This window comes from Rhinopithecus roxellana, chromosome 14, assembly GCF_007565055.1.
Source record: "Rhinopithecus roxellana isolate Shanxi Qingling chromosome 14, ASM756505v1, whole genome shotgun sequence".
Lineage (NCBI taxonomy): Eukaryota > Metazoa > Chordata > Mammalia > Primates > Cercopithecidae > Rhinopithecus > Rhinopithecus roxellana.
The window spans coordinates 30502039-30518020 of record NC_044562.1 but is presented as its reverse complement, the minus strand read 5'-3'; the positions used below and the strand labels follow the sequence as shown (position 1 = coordinate 30518020).

The 15982-nt window shown below is 43.0% G+C and overlaps 1 protein-coding gene across 1 annotated transcript in view; it reads right to left on the bottom strand.

Annotated features, from left to right (window-relative positions):
• Nucleotides 1-305: 305 nt before the first annotated feature.
• Nucleotides 306-15982, bottom strand: part of NHEJ1 (non-homologous end joining factor 1) — an 86867-nt gene continuing 71190 nt past the window's right edge. Inside the window, exons 6-8 of the mRNA XM_010360264.1 lie at nucleotides 3054-3171; nucleotides 2216-2334; nucleotides 306-1439 (exon numbers count right to left, since the gene is read on the bottom strand). Of these exons, the coding sequence (XP_010358566.1) occupies nucleotides 1365-1439; nucleotides 2216-2334; nucleotides 3054-3171 (312 nt within the window). The 3' untranslated portion in view covers nucleotides 306-1364. The remainder of the gene's footprint in view (nucleotides 1440-2215; nucleotides 2335-3053; nucleotides 3172-15982) is intronic.

Here is a 15982-nt window from a genome sequence, read left to right as displayed (position 1 = left end):
AGGAGGCAAGGTCATGGGATATGGACGTTTACAGTGGGAGACTAGAAAGAAGGACCTAATGTCCTTTCTGGAAAATAAATGTTCTCATTAGTGTATATAATAATGCTGCGAAGAACTCAGCTATCTGGGCTTAAATTCTGGCTGTCACTTATTAGCTGTATGACCTTTGATAAGTCACTTACTTCAAGACCCAATTTCTTAGTGGGATAACAGCATCTTCCTCACATGATGCCATGAGGATCAATGTCAGGTGCTCATTAGAGTACCTGGTATACATTAACTGCTCAATAAATGTTAGCTATTTATTATTGTTGTTCTTATTATAATTATTTTATTATTGTTTGATCATCTTCTCGAGACTTGACATCAGGACAGAAACACCAGTATATATACAGGATATATGAATAAGGAGGCATTTAACCATCACAAGTAAATAAACCAGAAATGGGACAGGCATGGTGGTTCATGCCTGTAAACCCAGCACTTTGGGAGGCTGAGGTGGGCAGTGATCTCACTAGAGCCCAGGAGTTCAAGCCCTGTCTAGGCAACATGGCAAAGCCTTGTCTCCACACACACACAAAATACAAAAATTAGCTAGGTGTGGTGGTGTGTGCCTTTAGTCCCAGTTACTCAGGAGGATGAGGTGGGAGGATTGATAAACTACCCCGCATGATAGTTTAACCTGTTGCCTATACTTTGGAAACAAAGAGAAAAATGCATTCAAGTTTGACACAGGAAAGCAGCAATCATCTATCTATCTTGTTCCCACCATGAAGAGAGTTCTCAAGATCGAAGTTTCCAAATGGAGGTTTAGCTCTGGCCACTGCAGAGAAGTTTAAGAAGAATCTGAAGGACTGGACTGATGGCTAGACTTCATCCAGAGACAACAATGGGGTGGAACCCAGTGAAGTGAATTGGGTTATGAGTTCCACAGCATAAGTAATCCCAAAAGCAGGGGAGTGTGAGTGCTTCTTACTCCATGCAAAAGACAGAAGTGGGTCTCTGAGGAGTGTCGGGGGCTGGCTGGCTAGAGACTCTAGGGAAAGGTAGACAAGGCTTCCTGAGTGTGTGGTGCTTTCTTGCTGACTTGCCCTACATACCTAAAGTCCATGGTAGAAACCTGAATCTACAGAACCTCCACCAAAAGAGAGGAGAGCATGGGATTCTCAGAGACTGGCTTCCACTTGAATAGGAAGGCCAATTCCCTGTGGGCCTGTCAACATGAACTTCAGTTCTCTTGCCCTTACAGTAGGCCTCTGACTGGATCACTGTTTTAGAAATACTGCTGCCATGCAAGCTTCTTTCAAGGTGAAGCTTGGAAGCTATTCTCCAAGTCCATCCTCAGCAGCTGAGGCCACAACAGGTTAACTGAAGAGCCCCCTTGGCTTCTTCCTCTTGACCTTTGACAGCTGAGGTCTCTGCAGAGGGCCTGAAGTACCCTAGAAAAAAGGGAACCCAAGTTAGTAAGGGTTTTGAAATAGTTCCACTGAAATTAGGAAAGGAACTTTCTTCCTCTCATGGCTCCTGGTTAGGATGAGGCCCTCTTTTTTTTTTTCGCCCAGGCTGGAGTACACGGGCACAATCATAGTTCACTGCAGCCTTGAACTCCTGGGCTCGAGCAATCCGCCTGCCTCAGCCTCCAAAGTAGCTGAGACCACAGGCACATGCCGCCATATCTGGCTAATTTTGTTTTTTTTTAAGATAGGGTTTACTTTGTTGCCCAGGTTCGTCTCAAACTCCTGGCTTCAACTGATCCTCCTGCCTTGGCCTCCCACAGGTTGTGATAACAAGTGTGAGCCACCATGCCCAGCTAGAAAGAAGAGGCATTCAGGAAGTGTCTGACATAGGTATTTTGAAGTCTATGTCAGGCAGCAAATGTGATATAAGACCCTAAGCAGGAGATGGAGATGTCCCTTCTCCCCCAAGGAACAGCCTCGCTATCACTGGTCATCACTGGCCATCACTGGAAGTGGGATAAGGTGAAAGAGGAGTCGAGGCACATCATTCGTACAAGGACTACAGAGAAGAGACAGCAAGGGAAGATGTGCAAGACCATGACTCTCCATCTAGACACCTACAATTTGGAGCCTGGTCACAAATATCCCTCAATATTGTTGAGGCAGTGCCAATGAAGTAGCAATTCCAGGGACCACTGGTTTGGGGGATATAGGTGCCAACTCTCAGAACACCATCCAGGAAGCTGCTCATGACTTACTGTGGACTCTTTCTCAGGCGCTGAGAGGGTTGGAGCTGAGGAGACCAGTTGTTCTGGCTGGTTTACACATTGGCTATGAATTCCTTGCAGAGAAGCACTGTTTGAGGTCTGAGGATCTCCTGAAATCAGAAAGATCAAGAGAAGATAGTGATAAATGCCTTCTTCTTACCAGGAAGACATTAGTATTCACCAAGCATTCTGATAAAGGCCAGAGTTTGGTACAAATATATAAGTAGACAGAAGTAGCCACAAGTCCAACTTCCAGCTGACTTTCAGAAAGCCCTGTTTCTGCTATGAAGATTTCCCCAGGCCCACTTTCAGCAGGTAGGATGAGAGTTTCCTTTACTCAAAATAGCCAGCTGTTCCTCTACATATTCCCTGACATGTCTCAGGTATGGAGATTAACTTTTTTTTTTAAGAGATGAGGTTTTTGCTATGTTGTCCAGGCTGGTCTCAAACTCCTGGCCTTTCCTACCTTGGCCTCCCAAAGTGCTAGGGTTACTGGTGTGAGCCACTGTGCCCAGCCAGGGAAACTAATCTTTCTCCTGGTTCTTTCACTAACCCTTCTAAGCACCTAGACCAGAGCCACCCAATCAAACTTTCTGCAGTGATGGAAATGTTCTGTGTCTGCACTAACTTGGTAGCCACCAGCCACATGTGGCTACTAATCATGTGAAATAAGGCTGGTGCAAAAGAGAAAATACATTTTTAGTATTATTTCATTTTTATTAATTTAAACTTAAATGTTATATGCGGCTAGAAAACTATCATATTGGACAGCATAAACCTAGATCCTAATTGTATCCTCAGACAGACCAGGTACCTCTGGAGTGCTCACCAGTGCCTTGATGCTTCTGTCCCACTTGGACCTCTTGTTTGGTGACTGCCATATACAGATCCTGCAGATTCATGACAAAGGGCTTTCCATCACCAATGCTGCATGCCTCTGGCAGTTTCTGTAAGAGAGAGGAGAGACTGTCATTGGTTACACTGTACTGCTGGAGAAGCAATCTAATACCCCACATGCAGAACTGGCATCAACCCCAAATGAATTAATATAAAGCAGTTAGATCCAATAGGGGGCGTCCATATCCAAGCCTGGTGGCACCAATATAAAGATTTCTTGGGACATCTCCTCTGAAGGGCAACTCCAAATGTATATCTTATTTCCCCTAATCCTTAGGTCTATTATGTTTTCCCATGAATACCCTATAGATTTCTAGGCTCTTTTTCCAAAGGGATGATTTCTTAGAGGGCTACTTTAGGAAATTATTTCCCCTAAATTTTCCCTGAGCTGAACAAATTACTATTTTCATTAAATTCATTCCTAAACTAGAGAAAAATGATAAAATTCAGGATAAAGGAGAGAGAGCAAAATGGTAATGACAGACTGAAACACAAGAAAAAAATATGGAGCTGTGATGTTCAGGCAGAAGAGACAGGAAAAACAAAGCTGACAAAACTTTTGAGGCCCCCTGCCATTTTCCATTCCCCACTGCTGTCCCATCCTCCTTTACTATCACCCACATGCTCATAGTGGGCTGAGATTCCTCCAAGGGGTGAAAACTGTTCTTGAGGGGTAAAAAAAATTTACTCTTTTAAAGCATAAAGCGTGCACACACATACACACACACACACACACACACAGAGTACATAGATTTTTTGGTATATCTGTAGCATTAAAATTTCCTGAGAGGGAGTGATTAGGCAAAAAATGTCTTAAAAGTTTCCTCAGGGAAGTGATAATTTTTAAAAGGCTGAGAAACACTGTTATGATTACATTATATTTATCTGTTTCCTTCACTACAGAATGAACTGTGGACTTATATCCAGAGCAAAATGCTTTGCCTAGTTGTAGTTTCATACACTTGGCTGAACTGGGTTCAGGGAATGGCTGAAGACTGAACAAAGTGCAATAAAAATGAGATGAAAGACTAGGGTATCTAGTGGTCCCAAACCTGGCTGCACTTCGGAATCGTGGAAAGGGCCCAGAACGATTTCATCTGTCCCTAGGCGTGCAAATCACCATGGTTCCCAGCCAAGTTAGCAGGTCCCCAAGAGCAGCCATGCCAGCAGCTCACACGGGAACCAACCCAAGAATCCTGGATTGGCCCATATCATGGGTCAAGGGCACCTTTTTGTGCTATAAGGGCATTCATTTCTGAAAGCCCCTCGTGGCAGAAAGATAGAAAAGAGAAAGTGTGAGAAACAGGAAAGCAGGTGCTGAACCAGTCAGGATAGCTGAAAACCTTGTTGATTACCAGGAAATGTCACATACATTTCTACTCCAACCCTATCCCCATAAAGACTATATCAGGCCTGGACTTTCACTGGAAACCACAGGCAATGAATCAGTGCCCCGAGTCCAAACTTTGCCTCTAGCCAGTAATCACACTAGGAGTCTAACAGCCCTCTGGCAGCATTCCCTGAGGAATGAACTGAAACAGGGAAGGTAAACTATCAGGCCACACCACCTCTACCCTACCTCACTCTCCTTCCTAAGTTCAGCTCTCTAACTCTCAAGACACCGCCTTCAAAAGAGGGTTCTCTCCTCCACAGCCAGAGAGCCCTGATGGTGGGGAGGCAAACAGCTGCCCTCCTTCCTTATATATTGACCTCTAGCATCTCCCTTCATACTACCCAAGAAATGTAGCCTCTCTTAGGGTCACTCATACATGACTTGGTAGGCACTGTGCTGTCTACACAAATGGGTTAGGCAGAATGAGGCAGTCCAGAGTCATTTCTTCCTGCCCTTTCCATGGAATCAAACAGATTCATCAATTTTTCAGGGTGACCTTCACTCAGCTCAAGTATTTAACCTCAAAATGAAGTGCCAGAAATGTTAGGCCTGCGTCTAAACGTGGAAACTAATCTAAGCCCTTCCTCTGTCCTTCCCCTTCTCAGAGAGATCTGGTTCTGCAGTTGCTGGCAAAGTTATTCCACCTGACTATTCTCAGAAAAGTCCTAGGAACAGCATATTGCTAGAATTGTCGAATACTTAATATATGCTAGACATTGCTCTAAGTACTTAAAATGTATTAAACCATTTTTGTGTTTTCTACTACTATTTCCCTGGCATCTAGAAGAACCCTGAGCTCACGGTAGAGGCTCAGTAACTATGTGTGAATAAATGAGCATGGTAGGCACTAGCATGACCTCATTTGGCTGAGATGGTCCCGGCTAGTAAGTGGTGGCACAGGGTTAGAGTCCGGGCAGTCTGGCTTCAGGGCCCACACATATAATTACTATCCTATTTACTTCCCTGAACAGCAAAATTTTAGTCAAAAGGGCAATCCAGCTTCTCCAAGGATCACAACCCGCAATCCTTCACATCCCAGATGACCGGCCATCCAGCTGAGGAACAAGTTCCCCAAGGTGTCAAGAAAAGGGAGCAGATAAAAAGGAGACAGCTGGACCAGACTGGAACCCGTGGGAGCTGAGAGATCATACTCTTAATCCCATTCTAGCCATTCCCCATTATCACAGATTCCTTGGGCCTCATTCTCAAAATATAGTAGGGAAGAGAGGTGGAGAGGCAGGAGCTTGGGAAAGAGAAACATTAGCTCCTGGGGCAGGACAATGGTAGTGGCTATCTGGGGCAGGCAGCAGAGATCAAAGGGAGAATGCTGGAGTCAGGAGTAAGTAAAGTAAATAGTGCCCCCTGCTATAGGTGCGACCTGAGCCAGGAGCACGATGTACCAGCCACAATGCGGGTCACTGCCCAAAGTGGGGAGGGAAAGAAGAGTCAGGTAAGCCTACTCGTAGAACGTGTTCATCTGATTAACCCAGAATCAATTCTAGTAAGCAAAAAAGTTACTGAGAGTCTGCTAAGACAGGATTCAAGGCAGGGGAAACAGATGCATCAATCCTTCCCTCATAACAGGTCTGAGTTAATAAAAAAAAAAATAGTAACTCAGAGTCCCTACCTCAAAGAGTTCATATTTGCATGTGGGAGATAGGCAGACATATGTTGTTTTGTTTTATTTTTCAAGTGATTTGCTATAACAGAGTTCAAAACGAAGGGTAATAGGGAACCAGAGAAGAAGAAAGGGATGAATTTTGACACAAGAGTTCTGCAAAAAGCATCAGAGGTGATGACATCAAGACAAGCCTTGCAAAGTTAGACTTTGGATGTGCTGGAAGTAAGTGAAGCATAAAGGTGTGAAGACAGGATATGCGGATGTGTCTCATGGGAAACAAGACTAGAAGGCTAAGTTCACATTCACTAGTTTGCAAAGGACTTCATTTTCTGAATTAAGGTTATGCCTAAGGGAATTTCCTTTTGTTTCACAAAGTGGCTTTCTCTGCTCTACAACTGTTTGCCAAAGCTTCCTTGGCTCCAAACTAGTATTGATGGAACAACAAGGAATCCAGAGCTGCTTCCAGGCTTCGCTTTTTAGACTCTCTGTTACATTTACCTAAACTCTTAGTACTTCCTCATTACTTACTTCTAGTAGTGTGATTTTTCAACAGCCACAAGAGCTATATTACTCTCCCATGTCCAATTCGCTGGGACTTTGGACCCTGGTATACAGCCATACCAGAAACTGTAGGCAAACCAAAGTGACAGAAATCCTGTAGGGCATTTTATTTCCCCTTCTTGTCCTTGCTGCAGCCCATCTTGGTTCTGAGGGTCCAACCTCCCCTCTTTAGAGGTATCTCTCATCTTCATGAGGTCTAAACTCACTCCCAGTGGTCCAGAAAGCCCAAGAGCTTCCAATTAGCATTTTCAACTACAAATACAAAATCTGCCTCTCCTCCCTGCCTTACTTTCCTCTGAGTTTCAGAAAAGAAACTTCTAGAATCCTGGGTAAGAAAGGCTAGATCTGATCTACTGCTCACCCTATAAATATGGGCCCACAGTCTGAGGATACAGGTTTAATGAAGAAAAAGGGAAAATAAGCTAACTGGAGCTCTCCAGAGTCAGCCTTTGAGCATGTCTTTGGTTCTGGCACCCGCCCCAGAAACTGGCACAGCCCCAAGGCCCTGGCACTAACCATCACAATATCGCAAGGGCAGGGCTCACAACATGTGACTTCCCTAAGAGTAAGAATTCCGCTCCTCCCTCTTGCAATGTGGTAAACATTGCTGGTCTGGATACAAACTTCCTTCCCTTGGGAGCCCAGGTCTCCACTTAGGGAATCACGGCAATGTGAACCATCAGCTTCCCTTAGGAATAAGAGCACATTAGAAAACTCTTCTAAGGTCTCAAATGGCCAGGGAGTTCGCCAGAATAAAGAGACAGGAACAAGAAATGTAGTTTAGGAAGAAGACTCTAAAGAGAAGGACTCTTCAAGAAACGTAACTCCCCCTCTGCCAATCCATTCACATTTAACAAATATTTGCTGATCATCTACTGTGGTGTTTGGGACTATTTAGATGCTGGGAATATGGTAGTGAACAAAAGAGATAAAATTCCTGCTCTCTTGAAGTTTACATTCTAGAAGGGAGATCACCAACAAATATATAGCTAATTAAAATGTATACTCTGTGAGATGGTACTATTACCATCCAAATGAAATCCCTAAATCAAAGATAATCTGAAATGGCCCTGGATCCATGACACAGACCCAACTGCAGTAGTAAAACGCTGAGAGTCAGAAGGAAAGATGAACCCAATGCATGAGGATAGTATCAAGGTTTAAAAAAGAAAGCCCAAAGTAGCTTCTCACTCAAAGAGAAAGAAGCAAGGCTATTCAGGAATTAGAAAAAAAAAAGAAAAAAAGAAATACACTTTAAGTTCTGGCCTTAAGGTCTCAAAGATGTGGATTTGTACCTAAGGTGGCCTTCTATTTGCTAGCTGTGACACTGTGGGCAAGCCATCATACTTAATGGTTTATTTTGAGAGAGAGGGGAGGGAAAGGAGAGAGACATTGGGAGTCAGGCACTGAGGGATCAAGACTAACAACATTTACATCACAGAATATGTGAAAGAATTAAATTAGAGAATTGAGTAAGTGCCCAAGAAATGTCTGTTCCTTCCCTTTGCAAGGCACACTGAGACTTTTCTTGCCTGGCCTTACTCCAGTGAGTGCTAAGTGGACTTAAGAAATGCCCTAATGATAAAGTACACAGAGAAACCAGGTCTGATCCAATTACAGATGGTCCCTGACTTAGGATTTTTCTATTTTACTGATGATGTGAAAGTGATAGGCATTCAGTACACTCCTTGACCTATGATGGGGCTATCTTTGGATAGTCTCATAAGTCAAAAACACACTTTCAACTCAGGATATTTTCTTTCTTTCCTTTTTTTTTTTTTTTTTTTTTTTTTTTGAGATGAAGTCTTGCTCTGTCTCCCAGGCTGGAGTACAATCTCCGCTCACTGCAACCTCCTTCTCCCAGGTTCAAGCGATTCTCCTGCCTCAGCCTCCCAAGTAGCTGGGACCATGGGTGCCTGCTGCCACGCCCGCCTAATTTTTGTATTTTTAATAGAGATGGGGCTGCACCATGTTGGTCAGGATGGTCTCGAACTCCTGACCTCAGGTGATCCACCCACCTTGGCCTCCCAAAGTGCTGGGGTTACAAGCACGAGCCACCACGCCTGGCTCTACTATTTTCAACTTAGGATGGATTTATTGGGATGCGGCCCCATTGTAAGTTGAGGAGCATCTGTATTAACTTCTCTCCATTGGTGTCCCAAAGCATACTATTATCCAGTCAAGGTCCAGATCAGGGAGACACAGAAACTACCCAGTAACCTGTGGGTAGTTCACTGCCCACCATCACCACACTAGCCGACTCCTCGGTCTCTAGTAATGACCGAGGCAGCATGGCTTTTGCATCAGAAGGTCCTGGGTTTAAATCCTGGCTTTGCCAGTTACCAGGTATGTTACTAACCCCTTTTAGCCTCTGTTCCCTTACCAGAAAAATGAGGAGACCAACAGCTACTTTGATGAGGCTGATGGAAGGATTCCGTAGGATATGTTGAAGGGTGCCTGCTCAGTAGGTACTGTCTCCCTACCTCCCCCAAATAGCCCCTGCTTCTCAAAGCTCTCCTTTACTCTCCAATTCTTCAGGACCTACCCAAGAGGCCAAGGTTTCATCTTCATTCTCTCCACCCTCTTTTCTGGGTGGCAAGTATAACAGTAAAGAGTAAAGCTCCTACTCTCTCCAGAAGCACACAAAGCACAAACAGCTTGCTTCCAACATTTTAGCAAGAGTATTCTGCACAGCACAACTGATCCCACAATGCTTGAACCGAGAACTCTCTCACCATTTCCTGCTTCCTAATGTGGCTTGTGCAAATGCTCTGCTATGTCATTTCCATTTTTAAGTAATATACACTCAATAAGGGCTATCTGGAAAACACAAAAATACAACCTGCAGATATAGATCATAAAAATAGCTAACAGCCAAATGGTTTTTGAGGGGATTAATTTCACAGTTTCCTCAGAGTCTGAGAGAAAAAATTCTCAGGACAGAGAAAAGAGAGAGGGTGGTGATATCTGGATTTTTAGAAGACAACTGTTTCATTCTCCTTTCTCCTCATTTCAAACTTTCAATAGCAGCTCACTTGGATGAGCTATCTCTGAGTTTCAGGCAATAACCAACTCTGATACTGGGTCTCTCTCTTTGTCCTCACAGAATACCCCTCTATCAGTTCACTGATCAGAAACCTTGGTGATTTGGGAGAACACATAGTACCCTAAATACACAAGGCACACTGCCCTTGAAGGTCCAAATGTGAAACTGAAGAGAGAGCTAACACTGCCCCTGTGTTTGGTCTGATTTAGCTTTGTTTGGGTCTGTGCCTGCAACAAGGTCTTCCCTGATCATCCTGCCCTGCTGCAGCCGACCTCGTCATGCTCTATGATTAGCCTCCAGCTCCTGAGCATCCACTCAGTGCTGGGCTATAAGGAAAAAGAACACACAGAAACCCAAACTTAATCTTGTGTTTAGGGACCTTGCAAATTAATTAAGTCATAGTCCAACTCGCCCCCCCGACCTTTAAAAGCAAGGTGGGAGAATGGATGCAGCCATACAGTCATACATGCAAACATGCATGTATGCAATCTAGTCAAGTTACTAAATCACTTTCTTTGTGGCCTCCCTTCAAAATGAGATAATTTTGCTGCCTCTCTCTCACGATGCTGTAAATACAATGGAGTAAGATAGGCGCAGAGTTCAAAACAGTTTGAGACAAAGTCCAAGTCCTACGTATACTATTCAGATTTTTCTGGTTCAGTCTGAGGCCTGGCTAGCTCTCTGGACTGCAGGGTCAGAAGAGGAGGGGGATGGGAAGAAAGACTATGAAAAGAGGTCCAAACAGAAGGCTTGAAAAATATTAGTAAGATTAACTTTGTAAATGCTTTCTATGTGCTAGGTACTAGGCTATGCATTTTGACACATTACTGCAATTAACCTCCACTGTTACCCTATCAGTTGGGCTCCAAAATCATTCTCATTTTATTTATTTTTGTTTTTTTTTTATTACTTATTTATCATGACTTGAAGCCCAATCTCATTTTATATATAAGAAAACAAAGGCTTGAAGAGATTAAGTAACTTGACCAATGTCACAGCAGAATGGGGAAACAGAAGGCCCAGGAAGTTGAACTCTAGAACCTACACTTCAATCTCCACACTATAATGCCTCTTACCAATGAGACATCCATTTCTCCCTCCCATCTCCTACCCCTGTAAGAAAGTGGTCCCTGTTCTGAGGTCTAGTGGTACTAGAAGCTGGCTCTCACTTCTCTTCTTAAATCTCCAAATAGCTCAAGAGGCTGAAAGAGGGAAAAGACAAAATGCCCTCTAGAAAAGGAAAGCCTTACTTCACCCCTTGAGTGTCCTCCAAGTATACTGGAAAATCAGAAAAATGAATCTCTGGTATGGGAAGTCTCTAGACTTGAATCTCCTTTTAAAATAAGTACAGCCCCTCAGAGTCATAGCAGGAAGGCCCCACAGCTCTGCCCCCAAAGAAAAATAATGGTAAAGGGAGTGGAAGTGAAGGTGGGGGTGGGGCAGTAGCTCTCATAAGAGGCCTTTGTGGTGGCTGCCTCTGAAAGGAGGTTTTGCTAGACAAGGTGGAACTTCTCAAGGTGACAAGCAAATGGTACAGACTGAGCTGTGACCCTCTGCTTGCTCTATAGCCACCCCCTCCCCTTTGGAGGGCCAGAGCCTAAACTGTCCCTGGAGCCCCACCCAGCCCCAGCACAAACCATGGCTTTCTAGTCTGGAGGGCAACTAACGAGCAGCAGAGGGGCTTGGGGAACGAAAGTGGTTTCCTGGGGGGGATGGATCCTCAGAGCCCCTCAGAAAGTGCAGGAGCAACTTTCATTCGTTCTTTTCTCTACTCCCACTCCTTCTCCAAGAAGAACAAGCAGCTCCTGTCAGCTCTGGCTCAGGGAAGGGGCTCCGACCAGCCTAGCAGGGGAACAAGCAGTTTGAACATTATTTTAGCACCTCTCTCAAATTCAGCCACCTCAACACCCTCTTCCCAAATGGAAATGAAACAATGTGGTAGAAACTGGAAAGAACAAAAGCATCAGATTTAATAACAAAAAGAAAATCACAGCTATAAGGCAGATAGTCTGGCTCTGAAAGCTCTTCATCCCTGCCCTGTGCTACTGGCACTGTGCAGGAGTGCAGATTCCTTTTTTTTTTTTTTTCCTGTCTTAGTGGAGAAGAGAGGACAGTCAACTGGGTGTGCAGGGTACAAAATTGATTTAGAGTACCCCGCAGTATCCTCTGTAGGACCTCCACCACCAAAAGGATTCTCTTTCACTCCAGATTACACGCTTGACAGCTGGGAACACAGCCCATAGCAGCCACGTTCTCATGGACTCCCTGCCCCCATCCCGCCTGCTGCCCGCCTCTCTGGAGGGTGGCAGTGTCCTCTCTGCCCTGAGAAATCTTACTCTATAGGGTGATGCACCACCTCCCCCACCTGCCACACACACTGGAAATAATATAAGGTACTGATCTTCATGACCTTGAGGAGGTAAAGATTTCTTAACAGGACACAAGCCATAAAGGAAAAGACTGATAAATTGGACTAGATTATAATTAAGAACTTCCGTTCATCGAAAGAGACATTTAAGAGAGCAAAAAAGCAAGCTACAATGTAGGAGAAAATACTTGCAATACATATATCAACAAAAAACTCATTTCCAAAATATATTAAAAACTCTTAAAAATCAGTACAAAAAAGACTTAGTCATACCTAAGTCTTAGTCATATTTAAATGACTGATAACTACATTAAAATGTACAGCACCTCATTGAGAAAATTAAAACCACAACAGAATATCACTACATATTCATCATAATGGCTAAAAGGAAAAAGGAAGATAATATCAAGTGTTGACAAAGAAATAGTACAACCAGAATTCTCCTAAACTGCTTGTGTGGTTATAAATTGATACATCATTTTTGAAAACAGTTTGGCAGTATCTATTAAATCTAAAAATATACACACCTATGACCTAGACATTCCACTTCTATGTATTTCTCCAACACAACTAGGTAAATACATGGTGGCATAGTTTTCCAATAAAATATTACACAGAAGTGAAAATTTTAAAAGTATGGCTACAAAGAGCAACATGGATGAATTTCATTAACATTTTGGGCCAGGTGTGTGGCTCACACCTGTAATCCCAGCACTTTGGGAGGCTGAGGCAGGAGGATTGCTTGAGCCCAGGAGTTCGAGGCTACAGTGAGCTATGATCGTGCCACTGCAGGCCAGCCTGGGCGACAGAGTGAGACCCTGTCTCAAGAAAAGAAAAAAAAAAAATTTACATTTTGTTGAGTAAAAGAAGTCATACTCAAAAGAGTATATACTATATTATTCCATTTCTATGAAGCTCAAAAACAAGCAAAATTAACTTAATGATCATATTAGAAGTCAGGATAGTGGTGTTACCCTTTGGAGGTGGTAGATACTGGCAGGTAATGGGGGAGTACTTTTGAGTAGTGGAAATTTTCTAGCTCTTGATTTGGGTGCTGGTTACACAGCTATGTTAATTTTGTAATAATTCTTCAAGCTGTACACTTCTGATATGGGCACTTTCCTACATGCATCTTATACTTCAATTTTAAAAGTTTATTAATAAAGGATGAATCACTATGGAAAACAGCGAGGCAGTTACTAAAAATGTTAAACACAGAGTTACTATATGACCCAGCAATTCTATTCCTAGGTACATCCCCAAGAGAATTGAAAACATATGTTAACACAAAAATGTGAACACAAATGTTCGTAACAGCATTATTCATAAGAGACAAAAAGTAGAGACAACCCAAATGTCCATCAACGGATGAATGGATAAACAAAATGTGGTATATCTGAATAAAGTACTGATATTCACTTTAATACATGAACCTTGAGAACATAATGCTAAGTGAAAGAAGCCAGACACAGAAGACCACATATTGTATGATTCCATTTTTATGAAATACGCTGAATAGGCAAATCCACAAAGACAAAGAGTAGTGATTTCCAGGGGCTAGGAGACAGGGCGAATAGAGAATGACTGCAAATAGGTATGGCATTTCTTTTTGGGGTGATGAAAATGTTCTGGAATTAGATAGTAGTTATGGTTGCATAACCTTGTGAATACACTAAAACCACTGAATTGTATATACTTTTGGTATATACTTTTTGGTACATTTCACGGTATGTGGATTATAGCTGTAATTTTAAAAACAAGTTTTAAAATAGATAAAGTCTCTATTCTCCCCATCTCTTTTGCCTATTCTCCACTCTATTTCCTCTTTTAGGAATAGATGCTCAGGCTCCCAACAGGCTTGGACAACTTTTAAAGAACTTTAAGCAGTCAGTGAAGCAGATACCTACCAGTGGCTGAGAGACTGGAGGTGGCATGGCATGTTGAAAGACCACAGGATCTAGAGTCAGACAGACCTGGTTTTGAAAATAAGTCCACCACTTACATGTTTGTTTTATGATCTTGATCTTGGCCAAGTGACTTAATTTTCTGAGCCTCAATTCTCTCTCTATGAAATGAGTAAAGGAATTCCTACTAATGAGGGTTGTCCAAGGATTGTTAAATGAGACAATGTATGTAACATATTAATTCTGTTCCCTTGAGAGTTCCATGCACTCTCAACTATTTGAAGGCAACTGGGAAAATCACTTTATTTCAGCAAAAACAGTGTGGGCTCTGGAGTTCAACTGCTTACACTCAAATCCCTGACTCATTACTTCATCTCTAAGCCTTAGTTTCTTCAGCTGTGGAATGGGAATGATATTACTACCTGCACTATAGAGTTATTATGAGGATTAAATGAGATAATGCAAGTAAAGTTCTCCCTATCATGCCTGGCACATAGGAAGTGCTCAATAAGTATTAACTGTTATTATTAATTCGATCATTAAACAAAATTGCCAAGGATACACTAAAGCATGCTGTGTCCTAAGGATAAGACAGGGTTCACTGTCCTCAGGGAGCTCACAGTCTGGTTGAAGAGTCAGACACATAAACAAATAATTGTTCTTCACAGCTAGTCACACACTGGAGACTTTGATTCCCAGGCAACAGCACTAGGTCTGAGGCCTTACTAAACAAAGCCGGATATGTAAGGAACAGTGTGGGGTGGGGGCAGCAGTGAATAGACGAACCGTGAATCAACAGTAGGCCCTTCTTTTCCCACAAATAGCCTACAAAAATCTAGATAGGTATACAGACTTCCTCCTCTGAATTACTACTAAGGGGCCATCTGTGTCCTCCAACTTATTCAAGTGGCTGGTTTCTTCTCATCTTTCGAGTCTCAGTTTAAATGTCACTTCTTCTGGCCCCCTGACCATATCATCTGAAGTGCTTTTATAGCATTCTATTCATTTTCCTCAAGTAATTATAATAATTTTCCATTATTCATTTACTCGTTTCCTGTCTTCCCCATTAGGCTGTGAGTTCAGGGACCTAGAGTTCAGGGACCATTCATCCAGCAAATATAAGTACCTACTATGTGCCAGGCACTGAAGTATGTGCTGGGAATTCAGTTTCGGGGGAGAGACATGGCCACTGCCCTCATAGAGCTTACAGTTTGTATCTGTGGAAAAAGTTTTAGGATGCAGGTTTATCCCAGTTCCGGCTGAGGACTCTCTTATGACTAGCCCAGTTAGATAGGAGCCCTTGGCTGCCAATCTCTCACTGAGTCCAAAAAGCCAGAAGCTGAAACTCTGGTGACTTCTCAGTTCTTTTTTCCGCAGTCCTAGATTCCTGTGGAGTTTAAGCTAGGGTAAATAGCATAACCTCAGAGCCATTTCTGCAAGTTCTTTCCTTATAAAGCTATTCCTATCAGCATTCTAAGGGCAAACATGGTCGGTATCAGGCAAGAAACACATTGGCTGGGGTGGAGGGTGGGGTGGAGGGTGGGGTGGGGATGGGGATAGGGAGGCAAGAGTCTCCCAAAGTCCTGTAGAGATGAAACGACTGAACTGGAAGTGCTGAGCCCTCAGCGCCTTTCAAATTCGATGCCCTCGATTTCTCAGATGGCTGCTTCCCACAGTCTAAGCTTCTCTACCATTGAGTCTGACTTCGTCCTAAAGGCTACTTCCTGCTAAGCTAACCTGAGGTCTAGGAATGCTGAATTAAACTCTAGGAAATACATTCTGCTGCAAACTCTCTGGGGAAATGCCAAGGGAACACTGTTTTCCAGCACTGGGTGATAACAAAATTCAAAGGATTGTTGAAAAAGCTTCTTTAAATTTGTTATTAAATGAACAAGGGTATGTGTATATATGAAGTGTGTGTGTATATAAAATTAATGAATAAATCCTTGCTTAATAGCAGGAGATAAT